Source organism: Tetrao urogallus (genome assembly GCF_951394365.1).
Source record: "Tetrao urogallus genome assembly, chromosome: 2".
Classification (NCBI taxonomy): domain Eukaryota; kingdom Metazoa; phylum Chordata; class Aves; order Galliformes; family Phasianidae; genus Tetrao; species Tetrao urogallus.
The window spans coordinates 22,109,191-22,127,933 of record NC_136814.1 but is presented as its reverse complement, the minus strand read 5'-3'; the positions used below and the strand labels follow the sequence as shown (position 1 = coordinate 22,127,933).

The 18,743-nt window shown below is 41.9% G+C and overlaps 1 protein-coding gene across 1 annotated transcript in view; it reads left to right on the top strand.

The window, feature by feature from the left end:
• Nucleotides 1-1,422: 1,422 nt before the first annotated feature.
• Nucleotides 1,423-18,743, top strand: part of HHAT (hedgehog acyltransferase) — a gene marked incomplete at both ends in the record, with an annotated part of 143,557 nt that continues 126,236 nt past the window's right edge. The window contains 6 exons of the mRNA XM_079532498.1: nt 1,423-1,546; nt 2,338-2,405; nt 4,744-4,857; nt 5,512-5,706; nt 9,603-9,815; nt 14,542-14,713. Of these exons, the coding sequence (XP_079388624.1) occupies nt 1,423-1,546; nt 2,338-2,405; nt 4,744-4,857; nt 5,512-5,706; nt 9,603-9,815; nt 14,542-14,713 (886 nt within the window). The remainder of the gene's footprint in view (nt 1,547-2,337; nt 2,406-4,743; nt 4,858-5,511; nt 5,707-9,602; nt 9,816-14,541; nt 14,714-18,743) is intronic.

The window sequence follows — 18,743 nt, the reverse complement described above, 5'->3', positions numbered from 1 at the left end:
ACGAGAAAGCTAACTTATTACACAAATGGTTCATGCTTTATAAATAAGGATAAGAAAATGTGAAAGACATCGTGCAAGAGCCCTCAAGGAGCTATTTTGGCCACGGTGGGCCTGCACTCACATCCGTAAGGCCACGTTGGCCAGGTCCAAACTGCAGCGTGACTGGGACACGAGGTCAGGGCCAGCCCAAGCACCAACTTGGCGATGAGTTTACGCTCGCAGATGGCACCTATTACAGAGAACACCGCTCCCCGTCCTGCAAACAGCGCCTCCCGCTACAGCCGGGAGTCCTGCAACACCCCAGCCGGGGCCGCCAGGAGCCGGGGCCGGGGCGGGGCCGCTTCGCCGGAGCCGGAAGCACGGGGAGGACGGCGGGGGCCGCTTCGCCGCTGCGGGAGGGCTGCGGCGCCGCCCGGCGGTCGGGAGCGGGCGCACAGTGCCGGCGCTGCTCCGTTCTGCCCTTCCCGCGCCGCGGGCTGAGGGGCGGCCGCTCCCGGCCTCGGCGAGCCCTCAGCAGGTAGGGGCCGCGGGCTGCCCGCCTCCCGGCGCGGTCGGGCCCCGCTGGGGCGTCCACGGCGGTTCCGGGGCCGCCGGGCCAGGATGGCGGCGGTGTCGCTGCGGGCGGTGCCGAGCGCTGCCCGGTTGTGACTGCGGCTGCCCTCGCGTCCGGGCTGCGGAGCCCCGGTGCCCCTCATTGCCGTGTCTCACGGGGCCGGGAGGCTTCTCACGTAGTCTTGTGTGAACGGGGGACTACGTGTGGTGCGCACGTGGTTGCAGTGCGCATCTGGGGTGCAGCTGAGATACCGCATTCCAAATGCCCATCTTTTGGTCGGTGGGAGGTGTGTTGCGCGTCTCAATGCCAAAAGCCAGCTGGCCCGGTTCTGTATGAAATAAATTGTGTTGGCTGCCTGTGTGCGTGCAATAATGTGTGCACCACTGTTTCTTGCTTTTCACCCTAGCTTTACCTGGTGCGCGCTCCAGTTCTATGTATTTGGTCCTGAAACACCAATGTTTAGTTACATGCAGAGCCAGAAGAGCTTATCCCTGTGCATTGCTGCACGGGGAAGTGGTGTTTCAGAGTCGTCCTTGGAGAACACGACATACCTAAACATGTTCTGACTTTTTTGTTGCAATTCTGAGTGTTTGTAACACAGCCCTGGCCCACAAAGCACAGCGCTGAGAGGGTGCTGCTGTTCTGGAGATGCATATGAGGGCTCCAGCATCACAAAGTGACTGCAGGCCAATCTGTTTTCCAGTAACTTTGTTTAGTATTGTGAAGGTTTTTAATGCTGAGCTGCATGGTACCATTTAGTGATGGTTGGACTAGATGATCTGAGTGGGCTTTTCCAACCTCAATGGTGCTATGTTTCTGCTTTGTTTTCCTTGCCTTTTCCAGAGACTAGCTAGAGAGGTGCAGTCAGTATGAAGAACAGCAGAGCAGCTCCCAGACCAGTGATGCTGCCGGCATGGGAAATGTGTGCCTACCTGTTCCTTACCATTGGCTCTCATTTCTATTCTTTCTATGAAGTGTACCAGGTTTCTCAAAGTAAGTCTGTGATGCTGATGCACTCCCTTTTGCAGTGTTCCTAGCCTGTGGCTGAGCTGGATTTGTCTGCTACCTTAGTTTCTTCTTCACTCCTCTGTCAAACCTGTTAGAAGGAGATGGAGGTGAATGGGCACCCTCGCAGCAGGAGTCCAGGAGCTGGGTGATACTGACTCCTAAGGCATCTTCACTATACACCTTTTATTAGTCACCTTCACGTCCCATGTCTTTCTTTGCCGCTAGAGGGAGATATCAAACAGTCTTAAAAGATAAGAAATGGTGGTTATTATTGGTCCCATGTGTTAAATGGCTCAAGCTCAGCTCTCTGTTGTATCTATTCAAAATTAAAGTAATTTTTCAGGCTAGAGGTGGGGAAGCTTGGGGGAATTTTATGCAGAAATGTATGAATACCTGATGGGCATGGGTGAGGGAAGAAGGAAAAAAAAAATTCTTTATGTAGTGCATCTTTCAGGGTTAATTCCTCCTGTTGTAGTGCACACCTGTGCCCAGTGGTCAAGGCTACTCTGCATTCATCATTGGAAGGTTCAGGATGCATACAGGCCAAAGCCCAGGATCTGGCTATGGAAAGGTCCTCTGCTGGGAAAGAGGAAAAATTGTAGGCTTCACATCTGCTGAATTCCTTGCATGCAGACATCTCCCCTTCCCGAGCTCCAAGTGTCCACAGCTGTAAAGAAGATGAGGGGAATTTGTTTTTATTTAGAAGCAGAGTGCCTCATTGCAGGACTGTTGCTTTTCTTAAAATGTAATTAATGAAGATTTATTCATCTTTGCAGAATACAGAGATGAAATTGACAGAAGCTTTGGACTGGAACAAGGGACTCTGTTCTGGGGCCTTAAGAAGGTAGGAATAATGTGTGTTACAGCACTTTGTATTTTTTTGATTCTGTGCAAGGATAGAAGCTTGCCGTTCCTTGAAGTCCTCCTGCAGCAAGCAGTGTTCTGCTGAGAAGCAGTAAACAAATCACTGTGCTTTTCCTTCTACTGGTCTTTTCTTTTCCTGTAATGGTGCTTTGTAAGGAGACTTTGGTTTTAAGTGTTTTAATGTCATCCCTGGTTTTTTTACTCTATTCTCTTACTCTACAGCCAGGCTCCCATAGACATCAGAGCCCAAACCTCTATAAAGATATGAAGAACAAGAGGAAAGCATAGGCACTGTATATTATTATTATTTAATGTTCAAAACCCCAGACAAGTGCTTTCCGCATGAGGCAGTGTGCAGTACTTAATCCTTTTCTAATGCATGTTTCACTCTGTGTGGGATCAAGCAGGTTTAAGTTTTTGCTAAGGGGAATGGATTAGGTAACATAGGCACTGTTTCTTGTTTCCGGTGCATTTGCCTTTGTGTTCTAATCTGAACTACTTCGCAATAGCATGGAAAATAGTGCTAACCAAAAAGCTACAGAAATGCCGTTTGCTCACCCGAGATACTGTTTTAGTTTCAGAAGCCCATAATAACTTTTCAGATTTTCATACTCATCATTAGGTGGCTTTGTGGTTGTTTTTTTTTCTCATTTTTCTTGTGGTTGGTCTGAGTATTTCTCATTAGTAATGTCATTTAATAAGCTTCTGTGTGGCTGTTTGGCCTTCAAAGGTTTAATCTCCTTTTACGTTTCCTGCAGCCTTTTTTTCCCCTTTGTTCATGTCATTTGGTATTCGGGTATTGGGTGTTTGGGTATAACATCAGTGAACACTAGATTCACTGATGAATCTAGTGAATTCATCACTAGATTGATGTGATCTCGTGACACTCATGATTGAGCTGTAGTTCAGCATAGAGGAGAAGAGAATGTTTGAAGAAACATGCTTCTATTTTTTAAGACAAAGCAAAACCCAAATAACCCACCTTCCTTTTGAAGAAAATTCATCATGCAACTCCTTTTGAAGGTGATTTAATCAAAGCCAAGAACACGTTTGTGTTTAGGCCCACTGTCACCAGTTGTATGGACCCCTTTCTGTGTCCTTTCAGGAAAATCACGAAATATTCTAGAAATGCAAAGTGTGTAAGATACTGAATTTAATCCCAGACATGCAGATAGATGATTGTGTGTTTAGAAGTCCTAACTTTTAGCAGGGAACAGGGATTGCTAGCTGATCCCTTTTATCTCATTTAGAATGACATTTGCATCTGACCACGTTTCAGTCTGACCTGGCTCCACCTGGTTGCAATTAGGCTTTATTGAAATAGTGAGTTAAACTTCTCTTAGAGCAAGGTATTGTTTCATCCAAACTGTGTGTTTTTCAAACCAGTGCAGGGTTGTTCCTCTTATTCCTAGAAAAGTCCAGAGAAGTCACAGCTGCGTTTCTCTTTCACCTTTTATCACCTGAGAGAGTACCTATTACCCTCCCTTACTTCTGCTGATAGAAATAGTAACTGATACTCTCCCGATCCATGCTATCCAGATTTGGCTGGTGGATCAGTACAGCTGTGTATGATCTGTCCACACTTGTAACCAGGCATGGTTTCCTTTGTATTTGTGATACTTGTTTTTGCTTGGCAGCTGCTTTGTCTCATCTACTTTTCTTTGAGATGAGACATCTTAAAAGCAGCTGTGAGAGGTACGTAGACCACATGTTCTACTGCTTTGAGCATGTCTTGTTTTTATTGGTTTTATTGGATTTCAGGGAAATGCTGATGGTGCCCAGCACTCAGTTGTGCTCCTGATGATTTGCTAATGAGTCTGCAGCAGCATAAGGGTACTTTGGATTACTTCGTCCAGTGATCTGAAGCCTGCAGAGAAGTGGAACATGTAGCACCCTGTCATAGGAATGCGTAAAAGCTTATGTGCTTTGAAATGGACTCTGGCTCTGAGCCATACATACCCTTGTAGTCATCAGTGGCAGTATTTTCATGACATTCTGCACCTGTGTCCTCAGCAAGCTGCTGCTGGTGTCAGTTTTATGTGCAGGTGGGCAGGTGTCAGTTCTGTGTAGTGTGCTTCTTGTTCTGTGCTGATGGTGCCCCTCTGCTCTTCCACTTTTTTCTGTGGATTTTAGGCTACTGAAAGTCAAAGTGGCGTTGGAGCTCACCACTGCAAATAATCAGATTTTCTTGCCTAAGCAAAAATTCCTCAGATGCTGAATTCTGTGAAACTGGACAACGAACTTTGTATGTTACTGAGACTTTTAATTGTACTTTCAGAACATGCTTTTATAGTTACGCGTATTTCCTTGATGCCCAGGATGCCTTGGATTTTGAGTGGAACTATTGGATTGAATGGGGAAGGGAATACATACTGTGGCTTCTGGCTGGGCATCTGCTGGTATCACAAACATGCAGGCTATTCGTGGACAAGGTATGCACGAGTTTACTTCACAGCAAATTTGTGTGTTCTAATTAGCTATGGGAATAGAAAGCTTTAATCAGTTATGGGAATGGAAGGGGTGACATGTAGACCTGACACTCTACTATCACAGAATCATAGAATGGCCTGGATTGAAAAGGACCACAATGATCATCGAGTTTCAATCCCCTACTATGTGCAGGGTCACCAGCTACCAGACCAGGCTGCCCAGAGCCACATCCAGCCAGGCCTTGAATGCCTCCAGGGATGGGGCATCCAAACCTCCTTCGGCAACCTGTTCCAGTGCGTCGCTGCCCTGTGTGGAGAAACTTCCTCCTAATATCTAACCTAAACCTCTCCTGTCTCCATTTAAAACCATTCCCCCTTGTCCTATCACTACCCATCCTCGTAAATAGCCGTCCCCCCTCCTGTTTGTATGCTCCCTTCAAGTACTGGAAGAGCACAATAAGGTCTCCCTGGAGCCTTCTGTTCTCCAAGCTAAGCAAGCCCAGTTCCTTCAACCCTTCCTCATAGGAGAGGTGCTCCAGCCTTCTGATCATCTTAGTGGCCATACTATGAATAGGACGGTACTGTTACTATGTTTTGCTTTAAAAATTAAGTATTAAAATTGTTCATGGTCCTTTTTTTTTTTTTTTTTTCTAACAGTATAAACCATGGTGCTTGATGATATATGGAATGGCTGCCTGCTGGTTTTTATTAGGAATGAAGGGCTTTGCGGTCATTTTGTTACACGCAGCCATTTCGTTTGCTGTGGCTCAGTTTCAGATACCGCTCCTGACGTGGCTGTGCTCACTCCTCCTGTTATCTACTTTACGCATACCAGCAGTGGAAGAAGTCAAGGTAATTTCAGATGTATGAATTAAGCATCAAATTAAATACAGTCTTATTTGCTGTTATGGTATTTATCTTCATGACCAACTACGCTCTTTACTTGATCTAAGCAGACTGGCTTGAAAACCTGTAGGAAATAGAGATGCAGTGAGCCATGCTAGAGTTCTTACAATTAGCAATGTGGATAGGCTCATATGCTTGGTTAATTCTTACTAGTGGGCCACTTATGGTTTCATTCGGGTATTTGTCAAGGCATAAACTGAAAGTTAGCTCACTACAATAATACATAATGTGATTCATAATGGTGGTATATGTGACTGAAGCTTAGCACTTAGAAGAGAGGATGTCTTTCTCAGTAATTGTGCTTTGACAGTCTTTTGGATGCCAGCTGACATGATCAGGTTATATTCAGTGTACTGTACACTCTAGCCTGCTGTACATGCTTCTTTTAAAGGTTTGGCTGTATTTATTTGAAGCTACCATCTGTAGCTCCTGCTTTCGTTCTTGCCTTTGTTCCTTCATTTTCCTTTGTTCTGTGTTGTTGCTGGTGATCCTGCAGGGCTCTTAAACAGCAGATGAGAGGAGTGAAATTGGTGATAGTCTGATGCTTCAGAAACACCTGTGGGGTTTTTCTGAGAGATGATTGTTACCTCTGTAAAGATAAAAGCCAAGGTTGCTTTGTTTGCTTTTGTCTGGGGAACTGAAGAGACAAGCAAGGGCAGAAGGTGGTTCTGAGAGACTACTTGAGATAAGGCCCAGCCTTCTGGAGTTCTCTGTGGTCAGCTCCACAACACAGCTCTTCTTATCTATCTGAGACCTGGCTGCATTCTTACTCTAAATTATGCCAAATAAACAGAAGGACTCTGCAGGGTAATGTGATGGTCTCTTATTGTGTAAGGGAATGTTGGAACTCTAACAAGACAACTACCAGAGTGCTGCCTATTTTATCTTCTGCTCATTTTTATCAATCTCCACTCTTACTTGCCATTTGTTTTTGGGTTGCTCTGTTTTCCTTTGCTAACTTTCTTGTCCGACAGGAATAGTTTTTCCTTATTTTATCTCCTTCTCACCTTCCTGCCCTTTGCTGTTTTTTTCCCTTTGTATTGCCTTCATCCTGTCAGTGGAGCCATGTACGGTGTAGTGACTCTTGGAAGAGCAATCTGTGAATTCAGTTTTTGTGGGAGCAAACTGCTCAGCTCTGATTGTGGCTTTTCATTCTTCTGCTCATGTAGAGAATCACTGCTCTTGTGCTGGAATCTGCCTTTCTCTGATAGAATAGAAATAATATAAAATATTTATTATATATAAAATCAAATCTATTTAATATATATATTAAATATATAATAATGTAAAATAGAAACGAAAACAACTTCTTTATAATATATCCTACTTTTTGGGAAGGACAGCAGAGAAATTTGTGCAAAGCTAATAGACCCCAGGAAAAAGTGGGAAAACTTAGTAAGGCAGCAAAACAAAGTTTGGTTTGCACTACAAATGCAACCCATTAAAGCTAAAGCTCTCTGCATTGTGAAAGTTTTCAGTAAAACCTGTCTGCAGTGTGTAAGAAGAAATGGACCTCAAGAAGATGACAAAGAGGTCTGTCATTGCATGAGGAAAAACATCCAGTCATTGTGATAATATAATATAGATAGCTTCACTGACTGTTGCCTACGGTCACTGTAGTGTATATGCTAAGTCATGGCTTGAAGCAGTGATTGAGCAGCTGGTGGTAAGGCATGGCCAACTCAGGGGAGCTCAGGTGCATGCAATGTACCCGAGTGATTGCACCTAGTGGAGCCAGGATCCACCCCTTCCCAGACTTCATTTAAGGGTTGGCAGAGGGGACAAGGGTATCTTGCTGGGGATCCCTGCGTTCCTGAGGCCTTCTGAAGGTAAGCAGCTTCTTTCCTTTATTTCAGTGCCCACTTCTGTTGTGTTTGAGCAGATCCTCATTTGTTGCAGCCCAGGATCTTGCTGCTCTGTTGTCATTGTTGTGCTTTCCATCATGTTACAGTCACGTGTAGAGCTGTGTCCCATGATTTGAAGAAAAAAACAAAAACCCCAGAAAACCAGATTTATGCAGCATGTCAAGTCAGTAGTACATGTCCAGATTAAAATAAGTTCTCAGAAACTGGAAATGGGAAGTTGCATCTGCATCTGTGAATATATTTTCTAAGCACAAAGGTACGCTAGCAATATGCTGTGAGGCTGGCAGCAGGAAAACAGCTATTTCTGGACCTGGTGATCCATGCTACAGAGAAGTAACCACACGGTTTTGGCTATAAGGATTCTTCTAGGAAGCTGGTAAACAAGTCTTTCTTGCTTATTTGGGTTAGCCTTTTTGTCTACTGTGAGCATTTCCATCTATTGCCCGGAAACTGGCAACATCCTAGTTTGTTGATGGAATTTGTTTCATTTTCCTACTGATGAACTTCTGACCTCTTATTGTCTTTTGTGTGGAAAACTTTAAATTTCTAAGGCATTTTTGAGAGTGGGGCACCAACACGGTCTTCTCTATTTTACCCATTTAGAGTGGCATTGTACGTGTTGTTATACTTCTGATCAATCATCTGGAAAACCCACGGGTTTTTTTGTCTTCCTATCGGTCATCCCATTAGGAAATGAAATCTGAAAACTTACCTAACCCTGGTGTTGGGGTTTGGACTTGAGATCAGAATTTCTAATGCTTCTTGGAATGTGGTTTGGCCTCACCACACTTAATTGTAGTTCATGGGTAACAGAGGACTTTTCATCATGCCAGTCCATGGATTGAGATGAAATTGTATACATTAACCTGGGAGTGTTATTTGGTGGAGACAGAGTATGATAAATACCTTGCCCAGTCCTCTAGTGAATGTATTTCTCCTTTGTTAGAGGTATAATCATAGTGATTTTAAGTGCTGTTCTTTGGATTCATATCCAGGAGTCACTCAGTAAAGCTTGTTAGGATCTCACTGGTAGTGTGGAAATGAAAAGTATTTCTCAAACAATTTCATTTATACCGAATGAATTGCTTGCTTGCTTGCTCGCAGGTGATTGATGCAAGCTCAGTTTTGTTGTTTTGCTAATGCTTCTGGTTGGGGAATAAAGGAGTTAGAGAAACTGCTTCGTAGTTATGAGGAAATGTCCTTGTTGTATTTATTTGAACTGAGAGGGAAAGAAAAACTAGCATTATTCTACTAGGCCTTTTCTAATTTTGGAGGGGAGCAGAGCTGAGCTGGTAAGATCTTTCCTTTTGGTGTTGGTGGATTTCTGTCTCTCAGAGATCAAAGGACTTCTTAAGGCCACTGCAACACAAATTTAATCAGCCAAATTGTATTTGCTGATGTTTCTAAGGTTGGGTGTTTGGATTTTTTTGTGCTAATTGACATGTGTACATCTATCTGTGTCTGTTTTTGTTGACAGCGTGTGTCAGGGAGTATCATAAACATGACAAAGATTCAGCAAAATCTTTCTAGCCTTCAGCTTCCTAGCAAGTGTCTCATTCTTTTCAGATTTGACTTGTAGCTTGACCAGTCCTAGTAGCTCCTTAGTAGCTGATAGGATTGCCAACTGTAAGTGATGTTATGCGTCTGGACAAAATCTGAAGAAAGAAATGGTATTAGCATAAGAAAAGCTCTCCTGGTTTTACGTAGTTCTTCAAGACATAGTAAAGTTTGAAATCAGCTGTAGTGTTTTCTGCCTGTTTTAGCAGCTCTGCAGACCAGCAGCTCTGTCAGTAGCCAGCATTCGCTCTTCAAACGGTAGCAACATTTGCTTCCGTTATTCCTGCCAGTTTCTATTAGCTTTTGGTGCTTTCTGCTTTTGGTGACCTGGAAAGTCAAGGTCTTGATTGATATAATTATCCTGCAATTTATGAATCACAGCATTGTACTGCTATTCTGTGACCTTGTTTTGTCTTACAGAGAAAGTGGTATGACACTGAAAATGAGTATTATCTGCTTCTCTTCACGGTGTCTGTTCGTTGCCTCTTCAACACAAGTTTCAGCCTGGAATACTGCTGGCATGGACATGCCCAGAAATCATCTCATTCGTTCCTGTGGATGCTGGCATATGTGTTTTACTATCCCATGTTCCACAATGGACCCCTTATGAACTTTGATGAATTTAGTAAGCAGGTAACAGGTTTGTTTTTTTTTTTTTAAGACTACGGAACTGTAAACTTCCAGTATATGTGTGCAGATGTGAATCATGTTTGACTAAGAAATACCGAGGAAAAAAAAAAAAAAAAGGTGGTCTCTCTTCAGCTGCCAAATCCACCTTTTAATAAAAGTAAATTCAATGCGATAGGTTAATTTTGCTGTTTCACATTTTGTGAAACTTCAATATTGGTTATGAGAAAATTTTAATTACACAGTTCTTTCACCAATTTTCCATGAGACTGTAGTATACTTCAAAGTGTGTGATGCAAGTAAGCTAAATTTATTTTCAAGTTGTCAAAAATAGACATTAGACTTTGAAAGAGTCGATGTCTCTAGTGTTTGTGTATATTCATCTCTTTCTTGATAAATGTTGAAGTAAACTGCATTTAGATTGGTGGTTTTGGACAGCTCTTTTTTGCACTAGATCAGGTGCACTTAGAAAAGTCGGACTAACACAGTTTCCATAGGTTTCTGTTTCCTGCCAGTAAAGGTACAACTTAAAGAAATGCTTCAGTATCAAGCGTAGTCTCATGTTGGTTGCTTAATACACAGTTAATATTAATATGCAGTTGTGAAGCACATAGCATCTTTCAAATTCAGGTGAAGACAAGTGATGAGAGAGCTTTCGTTACTCCTGTAGCATGTGGGACCTTAAATCAACTGAATTTCAGTTGCTGCAGAGCTGCTGTTGTGCTGATTGAGCGCACAGCACTTTGGTGTGATCCACAACCTGAGGAATGTTGAAAACTTTCTCCATGTGCATGTACTTTTGGGAGAGCTACAGAAAAGGTGCCCTTGCAGCTGAGTCAGCCTGAAAGGATCAGCTCTGCTCAGCTCCTGCTGCAACAGGGAACATCTGATTCCTTCACTAAAAGCCGTTAAGCTTTTCTGAATCATACAAGTGAAATAGGAGAGGCAAGGTAGGTCCCTAAATAGACACTGATGTTCTGAAGCTGACTAATACATTTGCATACTTATTTTCCATTACATTTAATAGTAGGCAGGTGTCTAAATCTTCTCTGGCTTTGAATATCTCAGCATGAGTTCCTAAATGTATCTGGAGCCTGCTTGCTGTCGAATAGGAACCAGAGGTGCTGAGATGCTCTGAGCTGTGACTGGCAGAAGTATTGTACAAATTAAAGGGGCAGAGTCAGAGGATCTTTCACCACTTTGAAGCAAAGTTGGTTTCTTCAAGTGCTTACTGACAATGAGATGTCATTAAGAGAGATGAGTCAGATAAGCAAAAGCATCTGCAAGACTGACAGAAGTGGGTAATAAGCAATTTTTTAGGCTTCGCTGAGAACAAGCCAATCATCTGTGCAACTTTAAAGCCCTTTTCAGGAAAAGACTGCAACTGGAGGAAAAGGGAATTAAAAACCTTCAAATGAGTAGAATTATTCTTTCACTAGACTTACCAATATAGATGCTGAGGAAGTTTTCTTTACTGTTGTTTTATAGTTTCTAAATTTTATTAAATTCCACCTGTATTCCTATACTGCTAGCAGAGAAATAATTTTTTTCAAGGAGTGTTTCAAAAGACATATATATACGTATATAATACACAGGATTCTGTGTAGAGGGCAGCTTGAAGATAGCCATTGGGAAAAGCTGTGCATAGGGTCTTGAAATGGATCTTAGTTCACCTGATGTGGCTCAGTACAGATATGTGAAAAGCCTGTGTATGTTCTTGGTTTGAGACAGTGGGAAGGGAAAATTAAACATGGGGAATGGAATGCCTGTGTCTGTGTTACATTCTCATTTAAATACACACAGATCTTGTTTTATTAAAGCCTTGATGAAGATGAAACGTACTGGAAAAAATGTAACTTGTTTCTTGGTGTTTGCTGCAATGCATTTTCACAGTTCTTACCAGAGAAGAGTCATGTCGTCGCCTTGATATCTGAAGTTAGAGACAGATTCTGAAGTTAGCAGATCTCAGCAGTTTGTTCAAAGTGCACAATACCAGAAGTGTGTTTATTGCAGCTATCAGAACAGGAGATTGGGAACTGTAGAAGCACTTAACTGAATCTGAGACTGAGAAGAGCGTTTCTGCTCAGCATGCTGGAAAGCAGACTTATTGAAAAAGGAAGTGAAGAAGCTGTTACATGAATGAAAGAGATCAATAATGCTGGTAATTTGCATCTGTTGCCAGGCAGGAATGAGAAGCTGTTGTATTTCACTGATGGCCTGGGTAGAAATAAAGCGTAGTAGTTCTAGTTGTGGATTTGAAGGTGTATTGTGCAAATGCCTGTGATTTAATGGTTGGCTCCAAAATGTCATGTAGTTAGTACAGATTCAGCTACACAATTAGTGTGTTTGTTCATTTCCACGTGAACAGAGCCAACTGCATGTTAGGTATATTGTGCAAATAAGATGACTGGAATTTTTGGGAGGGTGTTGTGTGTGTGTGTGTGTGTGTGTGTGTGTGTGTGTGTGAGTGGGCTGCTTGTTTATGTATATTTTTGGTGTCTGGTTAAAAACTGAAGAATGAAACTTGGCATACGTTCAGTGACATGTAAAAAATGTTATAGGCAATCTTTCCACTAAGTTACTTGATCAAATTCTTTCACAAAAAAAAAAGTGTAATAGAATAGTATAGAATTTGTTTACTGCAGTTAGTGATGAAAGAATCTGGTGGGGCATCTTGGGAGCCTGTCAGCTGTGAACCTTGTCTTGTCTCATTTTTACCTCGCACCTAACTGGCATTTGCTCAGTACATCCCATTGGTCTCACTGACCTTGACAATGCTACAGGAGAAAATAAAGAACTGCTCTCAGCTAATGAATCCATTGCAGCTGGCAGAAGTTTGAGATATTTTTAAGAGCAAGCTGTTATCTTTTCTGTGTTTGGTAGGATTACTGCCTGGATAATCCTACTCTCCTTCGCAACTGTAGTATCTTCAAACTTTTATTTCATGATCTACAGCTATCAGCGAAGTACAAGAATTAAGAAGTGCATGTTTCTTCTTGATTCTATTGAGTTTGATAGCATTTGGCTGTTTCTGCAACCTGTTGGTTCTGTAGGATTTGAGAATGATTAATTTATCTGTAGGACTAAATGTTGTTTGATACAATGTACTGTCATGATTGGTTGTTGGGATTGGACTTGCTCGTTTTTTAGGCTGCTTGGATAGCTTGAAAAAGGTACTCCTTCCAATACTCTGGGAGATGGAGTTGCTTCTTTTAGGCTCGCAGAGTGCTTGTGTACCAGGATTGTGCATGCCTGAGGAAGTGAAGGACTTTGTCTGCATGAGGTGTGTTACTCATGATCGCTTAATTCTGGAAGTACAATGGCATTGCCAACTCAAGACATTTTAGTTTTAGGAGGTTTTTACAAGAATCTGAAGGGGAAGGGTTTTTCTCTGAAAACTTAACGATGTAACAGGAATGAGCTGAGGATACCAGCTTTCTGTTTGTGCTCTTTGAGTAATTCTCATAACATTGGGGAAATTTTCACAGAATTTGTGAGGGGGGAAAAGTAATCCAACAATTACATAGTGAAAGTTTCATGTTTTCTTGTAATCCTCTTGTGCAGGTAGGCAGGCAGTGTGTAATTTATACCTTCTTCCAAGCCTTTTGTTTTGCTCAGTATGGCTCTTTCTTTCCATGTTTTGTGCCTCTATGTGAACAGCGGTCATACAAGTGCCCTTAGAGGACATGCAGGGGGGAAAAAAAATAAAAGTAAGAACAGTTTTCATTGTTCTGTGCTTTGTGTGTTTGTTGCTGTGTTTCCCATGCTTGTAAATGTGAATAAATGTATGCTTCTTTCTGGTAGCTATTTTTTTTTTTTTTTTTTTTTTTCTGAATTAGATGCTTAGGAACTTGTTTGTATGGTTAGTCAGCTTTTAATAAACTCCTCTCAAGTCTGACAGCTTTCCAGAAGTAAATTGGCTGCTAACGAGGCAGTGCTTCCTTAGGCCATCTTAAAAGTGATGACATTGTGAGTAATGGCCCTTAGGCCTCATAGCACTAATTTGGCAGCAGCTGGTGGCTGGGATGTGGCTGGGACCTCTGAAGGGACAGTGCAGGGATGAGAGTGTGATGCCTTTTTGCACCATGGTGTATTCTGAGAGATGCCTGTGGGGTCAAACAATTTAAAATGTCCATTTGGAATAAATGCAAATGGAAGCGAAGATCATACACATGAAGTCCTGGGCAGCATGCAGTAGCAAAGCAGTGCAGCGACCTTTTTGAACCTGTAAAGCAAAGCATGAGACAAAAGTAGTCTGGATCCCCCTGTGTTAGCGTGCCTAGCATGGGAATTGCACTGTACTAGCAGATACCATTGCATTCCCACTGTGGTTCAACTGTGTGGATAGTTTTGCAATGCAGAGAGAATGGAAATATCATCTGGAGCAACGGAAAGTGTTCACACGCACATGAACTGAGTACCTGTAAATACTGCAGCTAGTCTTGTGATACTGATATGGGACTTGTTTTGCTTGCCTTACTGCTCTGTTTTCTACTTGCTTATTTCTACTTAGTGAGCTTGAGAAAGAAGAAACCAGGCTACATCAGAAAAAAAAAAAAAAAAAGTGTATCAGGAATTCTCAAATAGTGTAGACAGATGACTCCCCCTTAAATAGTAATGAATAGCAAAGGAAATCTTTATAATAATAATAATAAAAAAATTTCTTGAGATGAGTTTTTGAGTAAAACAGTCAGTTGTGTGTCATATAACTTCTTTGGGTTTCTTCATTTAGATGAGGAAACAAGAAGCCTTCAGTTTGAAGACCAATCTTGGCATCTTAACCATGGGCATAATTCGTATTTTCTTTTGGTGGTGCTTGGCTGAGCTAATGATTCACTTCATGTATATCCATGCTATCTGCAGCACTTCTTCACCTTTGGAAGCTATGTCGTACTGGGCCTTAGGTGAGTATATTTTAAAAAAAAAAAAAAGTGAAGAAATTAGCTGTCTCTTCCCACTTTCAAGGATACCAGCCTATTTTATGTCCATTAGTTCTTATGAATAGTATGCTGTAGCCATTCGCACACAGGAAGATGACAGACTATAATGCAGACTATTATGATAACATGTGAGAATACAGGCTGAGGGAGCTGAACTTGTTAACCTGTAGAGGAGAAGGCTCTGGGGAGGCCTCGCTGAAACCTTCTAGCACTTGAAGGGAGACCAATTTTTTGTGTGGGCAGATAGTGATAGAGCAAGGGGGAGGGGTGGTTTTAAAATAAAACAAAGGAGATTTAGGTTAGATTTTAGGAGAAAATACTTTACTCAGAGAGTGGTGTAGCACTGGAGCAGGTTGCCCAGCGTAGTTTTGGATGCCTTAACCATTTAAGTGTTTAAGGCCTTTCTGCTACTTCTCAGTCTACTGGTGCTTGGTTAAAACGTGAACTGAGGGCAGAAATGAGCACTTATGAACGTAACATAAAATGGTAATAGTTTGTATGTGGATATGTAAATAGAAATAGGCAACCTGTAAGCCACTTGTATGCATGGTTTGTATAATTCCTTTGTGCTTCTAGATATATCACCAAGTAGGAGGAATGGAAGCAAGAAACCCCAAGCCTTAAAAATGGATTTGAAAAATCTGATTGTTGGAGTTGAAGGAGATGCCTCTTACTATATTGGCAAGCATCAGGAGTCAATATCCCATACTGATACAGCCTTGTCACGTACTTACTAAAGTTTGGTTATGAGCAGTGTTGAAGACCTCTGTATACTAGGCTCTGGCCAGTAGAGGGCAATGCGTGCTATCTGTGTGTGCATACATACATATAAACATACATTTTGTATGTACATATATACTATATATATAAAAAGAGAGAGGACAGACAGAGCGGCAAATTATTTGCTTCCAAGCTTTGTTCCATGTGTCCCTACTCACTAACCATTTAGAAAGTGGATTCTGAGTTTGCATCTCTTGTTTCAAATAGGAATTTATAGTTGAATTAAATTAGCTTGTTGGCAGGATTGTCTGTGTGTGTTTGGGGGGGGGAGGAAGCTGTGTGGTGTTACTGAGCACACAGAACCTGATAAATATTGACCAGTTGACAAGACAGGAAAGTCTACAGATTTATGGACAAGGTATTCTAGGTTTGGTGTTATTGGCAGATTCCTGCCTTCTGTACAAGATTCTAACTGTTGATTTAAATAACAATAAGAGTTACTTTCCAGAAAATAGCAAAGTATGCTTGTTGTATGGGAGCTGGGAGCTGCTGGATCATAGTGTGAACCACTGATTGATCACCTGAGGAAAGGCCTGCATCAGCCCTGAGAGCACAGGTGAAGGCAATTCGACTGTGTGATCAGAAGGGGTGGAGCCTGGCTGCACCCCTTTTGAACCTCATTTAAGAGCTGACTGTGACTGGGGAAGGGTCTCTTTCTGGAGATCTCTCCTTGGTGAAGCTTTCCCCTGTGAATCTAGACCCTTCTGATAAGGTGAGCAACCTTCTTCTCTTACTTTACAGTACCTCCTATTGTGCCAGTCCTTCTGTCATCGAAGCTTTATTGTAATGCCTTTCCCACTGTTTTGACCTGTCCAATTGCTACACTTGTTTAATGGAGTTGAGTGTTATATTCTAAGAATTTAGGCTATTTTTTGAGCAGATGATTAGAAAATACTTTTAAAGTTATTCCAGGCAATGAAAGCCTGATTTAAATCAAGTTTGGACTGCAAAGCTACCAGAAAAAGGTGCAGTCGTTTGAATTAAGTTCCCTTTGGAGACCCTGCTTTTAGGAGAGGTGTGTTCAGAGAGTAACTCTGCTCTTGTTAAGCTTTGTCTTAATATTGAAAGCAGGTGCTTAAATATGATAGTTTAGAAAAGATTTTGTGGTGGGATTTATCTCCAGAAATATATCACACTTTGTATGGTAACTGGCCATATTGAGTCATGGCCTGATGCACTGATTGAGCACCTGGGGAAAGGAGCCGATCAGCCCTGGGAGAACAGGTGAAGGCAATTTGTGCAACCAGAAGGGGTGAGCCTGGCTGTGCCTCTCTTAGATCTCATTTAAGGGCTGACTGCCACTGGGGAAGGATCTCTGGTTGGAGATTCCCTCCCTTGTGGAGCTTCCCTGTGAACCACGATCTTCAGAGATGGATGTGCGCTTTTTCTTTGTAATGCCTGTCCATTGTGCTAGTCCCTTTATCGTTGCACCTCCTATATTACTATTCCACTGTGTTGATCTCTCTGATTCTTACACACTTTAAAGTGCTTTCTCTACAAGTTTCATCCCAGTAATTATACAGAGACAAATCAGTGAGCAGCCACCACTGATTGGTGACTTGATTTAGGGAGAATCTGGTATGAGTAAGGGTGCCTGTATTGTTTTCTTCTATTGATTCTTGGGTCATCTTAGCAAGCTTCTACACCAGTTCTTGTACAGAGTCAAATATTCCTCTCCGTTACTTTTTATTTGGGGTTATTAAAACCAATTACATCAGATAATGGAGTCAAGAGACCAAGAAGCTTGCTGTTGACTCAAGAGTATTAACTGTGTGGTATATTAACCTTCTGCACTGCTGTTTTTCATTTTGTTTCCCATTTAACCCACAGCAGCTTCGAAGCAGCGTGAAACATATACTTCCATCAAATGAATCATGGCTGCCCCTTGTGGCATGCTAAACTTAGGGGGAAGGCTGTTATGCTGTCTTATAATCAACTCCAATTAGGGAAATTATAATTGCTCCCCAGCTTTTCTTCTGGGATATCTTTTGAATTAGAAGCATTAAACACCAGCAGTGCAGGTAAAGACAACAGTGTTAAGTGATTTTGCTTGAGGGCTCTTAAGGGCGTTGATGATGGTCAGGATACTCCTCACAGAAGCATAAAACAACAGTGTTCTTGTGAATTGAGACTGCAAATAGATAAAACCAGAGTGAGTCACAATGCTTGTTTAAAAATGTCAGCCTTCAATATTAATAAACTTACTTAGCCACAAATGACAAGACATGCGGAAGTTAGCTCAGGAGGCATAACTGGGTGTGTTTTCTTTGTGCATGTATACACTTAAAAACATGTATTTAACATGGGGGCAATATGTTAAGTCAGCAAGAGAAATGTTTTATGTAGTAGGAGTTACACAAGAGTTTCTGGAAGGAACAATATACAAAACAGTTACGTGTATGTTTTTAATGCCTGCAGCTAAACCAAAGATTTCCATATGTCATATGTTTGAATTCTTCTTTTCTCTATGCCATTTACAGGCCAGTACCTGCATTACTGTAAAAGTACTTTTGCTGAGAGATTAAATTCTCATTCCATTGTATTCATTTGCAAATACATAGGTCTGAGTATTTTCCTATTCTTCTGAATGTAAGTCAAAGTCAACACAGTTTTTTTTCTGTTACATAGGAACCCACCTTCTGTCCCAAATAACTCGGTTGGGTTACATGTTCCTTGTGACAATGTCTTAAAGGATCAGGGAGTATTGTAGCCTTCACCCTTATGGTTTTTTTGCACATTCTCCAATCTCTTTACTTGCTACGGTACCTATCTTTGCTTACTTATGTGATAGTCCTTATATATTTCACTCTGCTTTTTCTTACTGTGGGGATAAAAAGTCTCTGGAACTGAAAGAGAAAAAAATCTCTCACCGAGCAGGAAATGCATTCACACGGTGTACAGATGGCTTGCAAAATTAATTATCATGAGACAGCAGGGAGACTGAGGTGTTGTTTTCAGAAAGTGGCCTAATATTACTAGTTTAGGACTACTGAAAGGATCACTTCTCTAGACCTCCCACCTTCAAAGTCCCTCTGAATAGCAGGCCTTCCCTTTACTGTATGCTTGCTGCTGCAGATTGGTGTTATCAGCAAACTTGCTGAAGGTGTGCTCTGTTATGCCATCTGGGTTGCTAATGAAGATTTTGAGGGTGTGGTGTCTGAGGGATGCTGCTAGTTACTGGCTGCCAATTGCAGTTTGCACCACTGATTGGTGC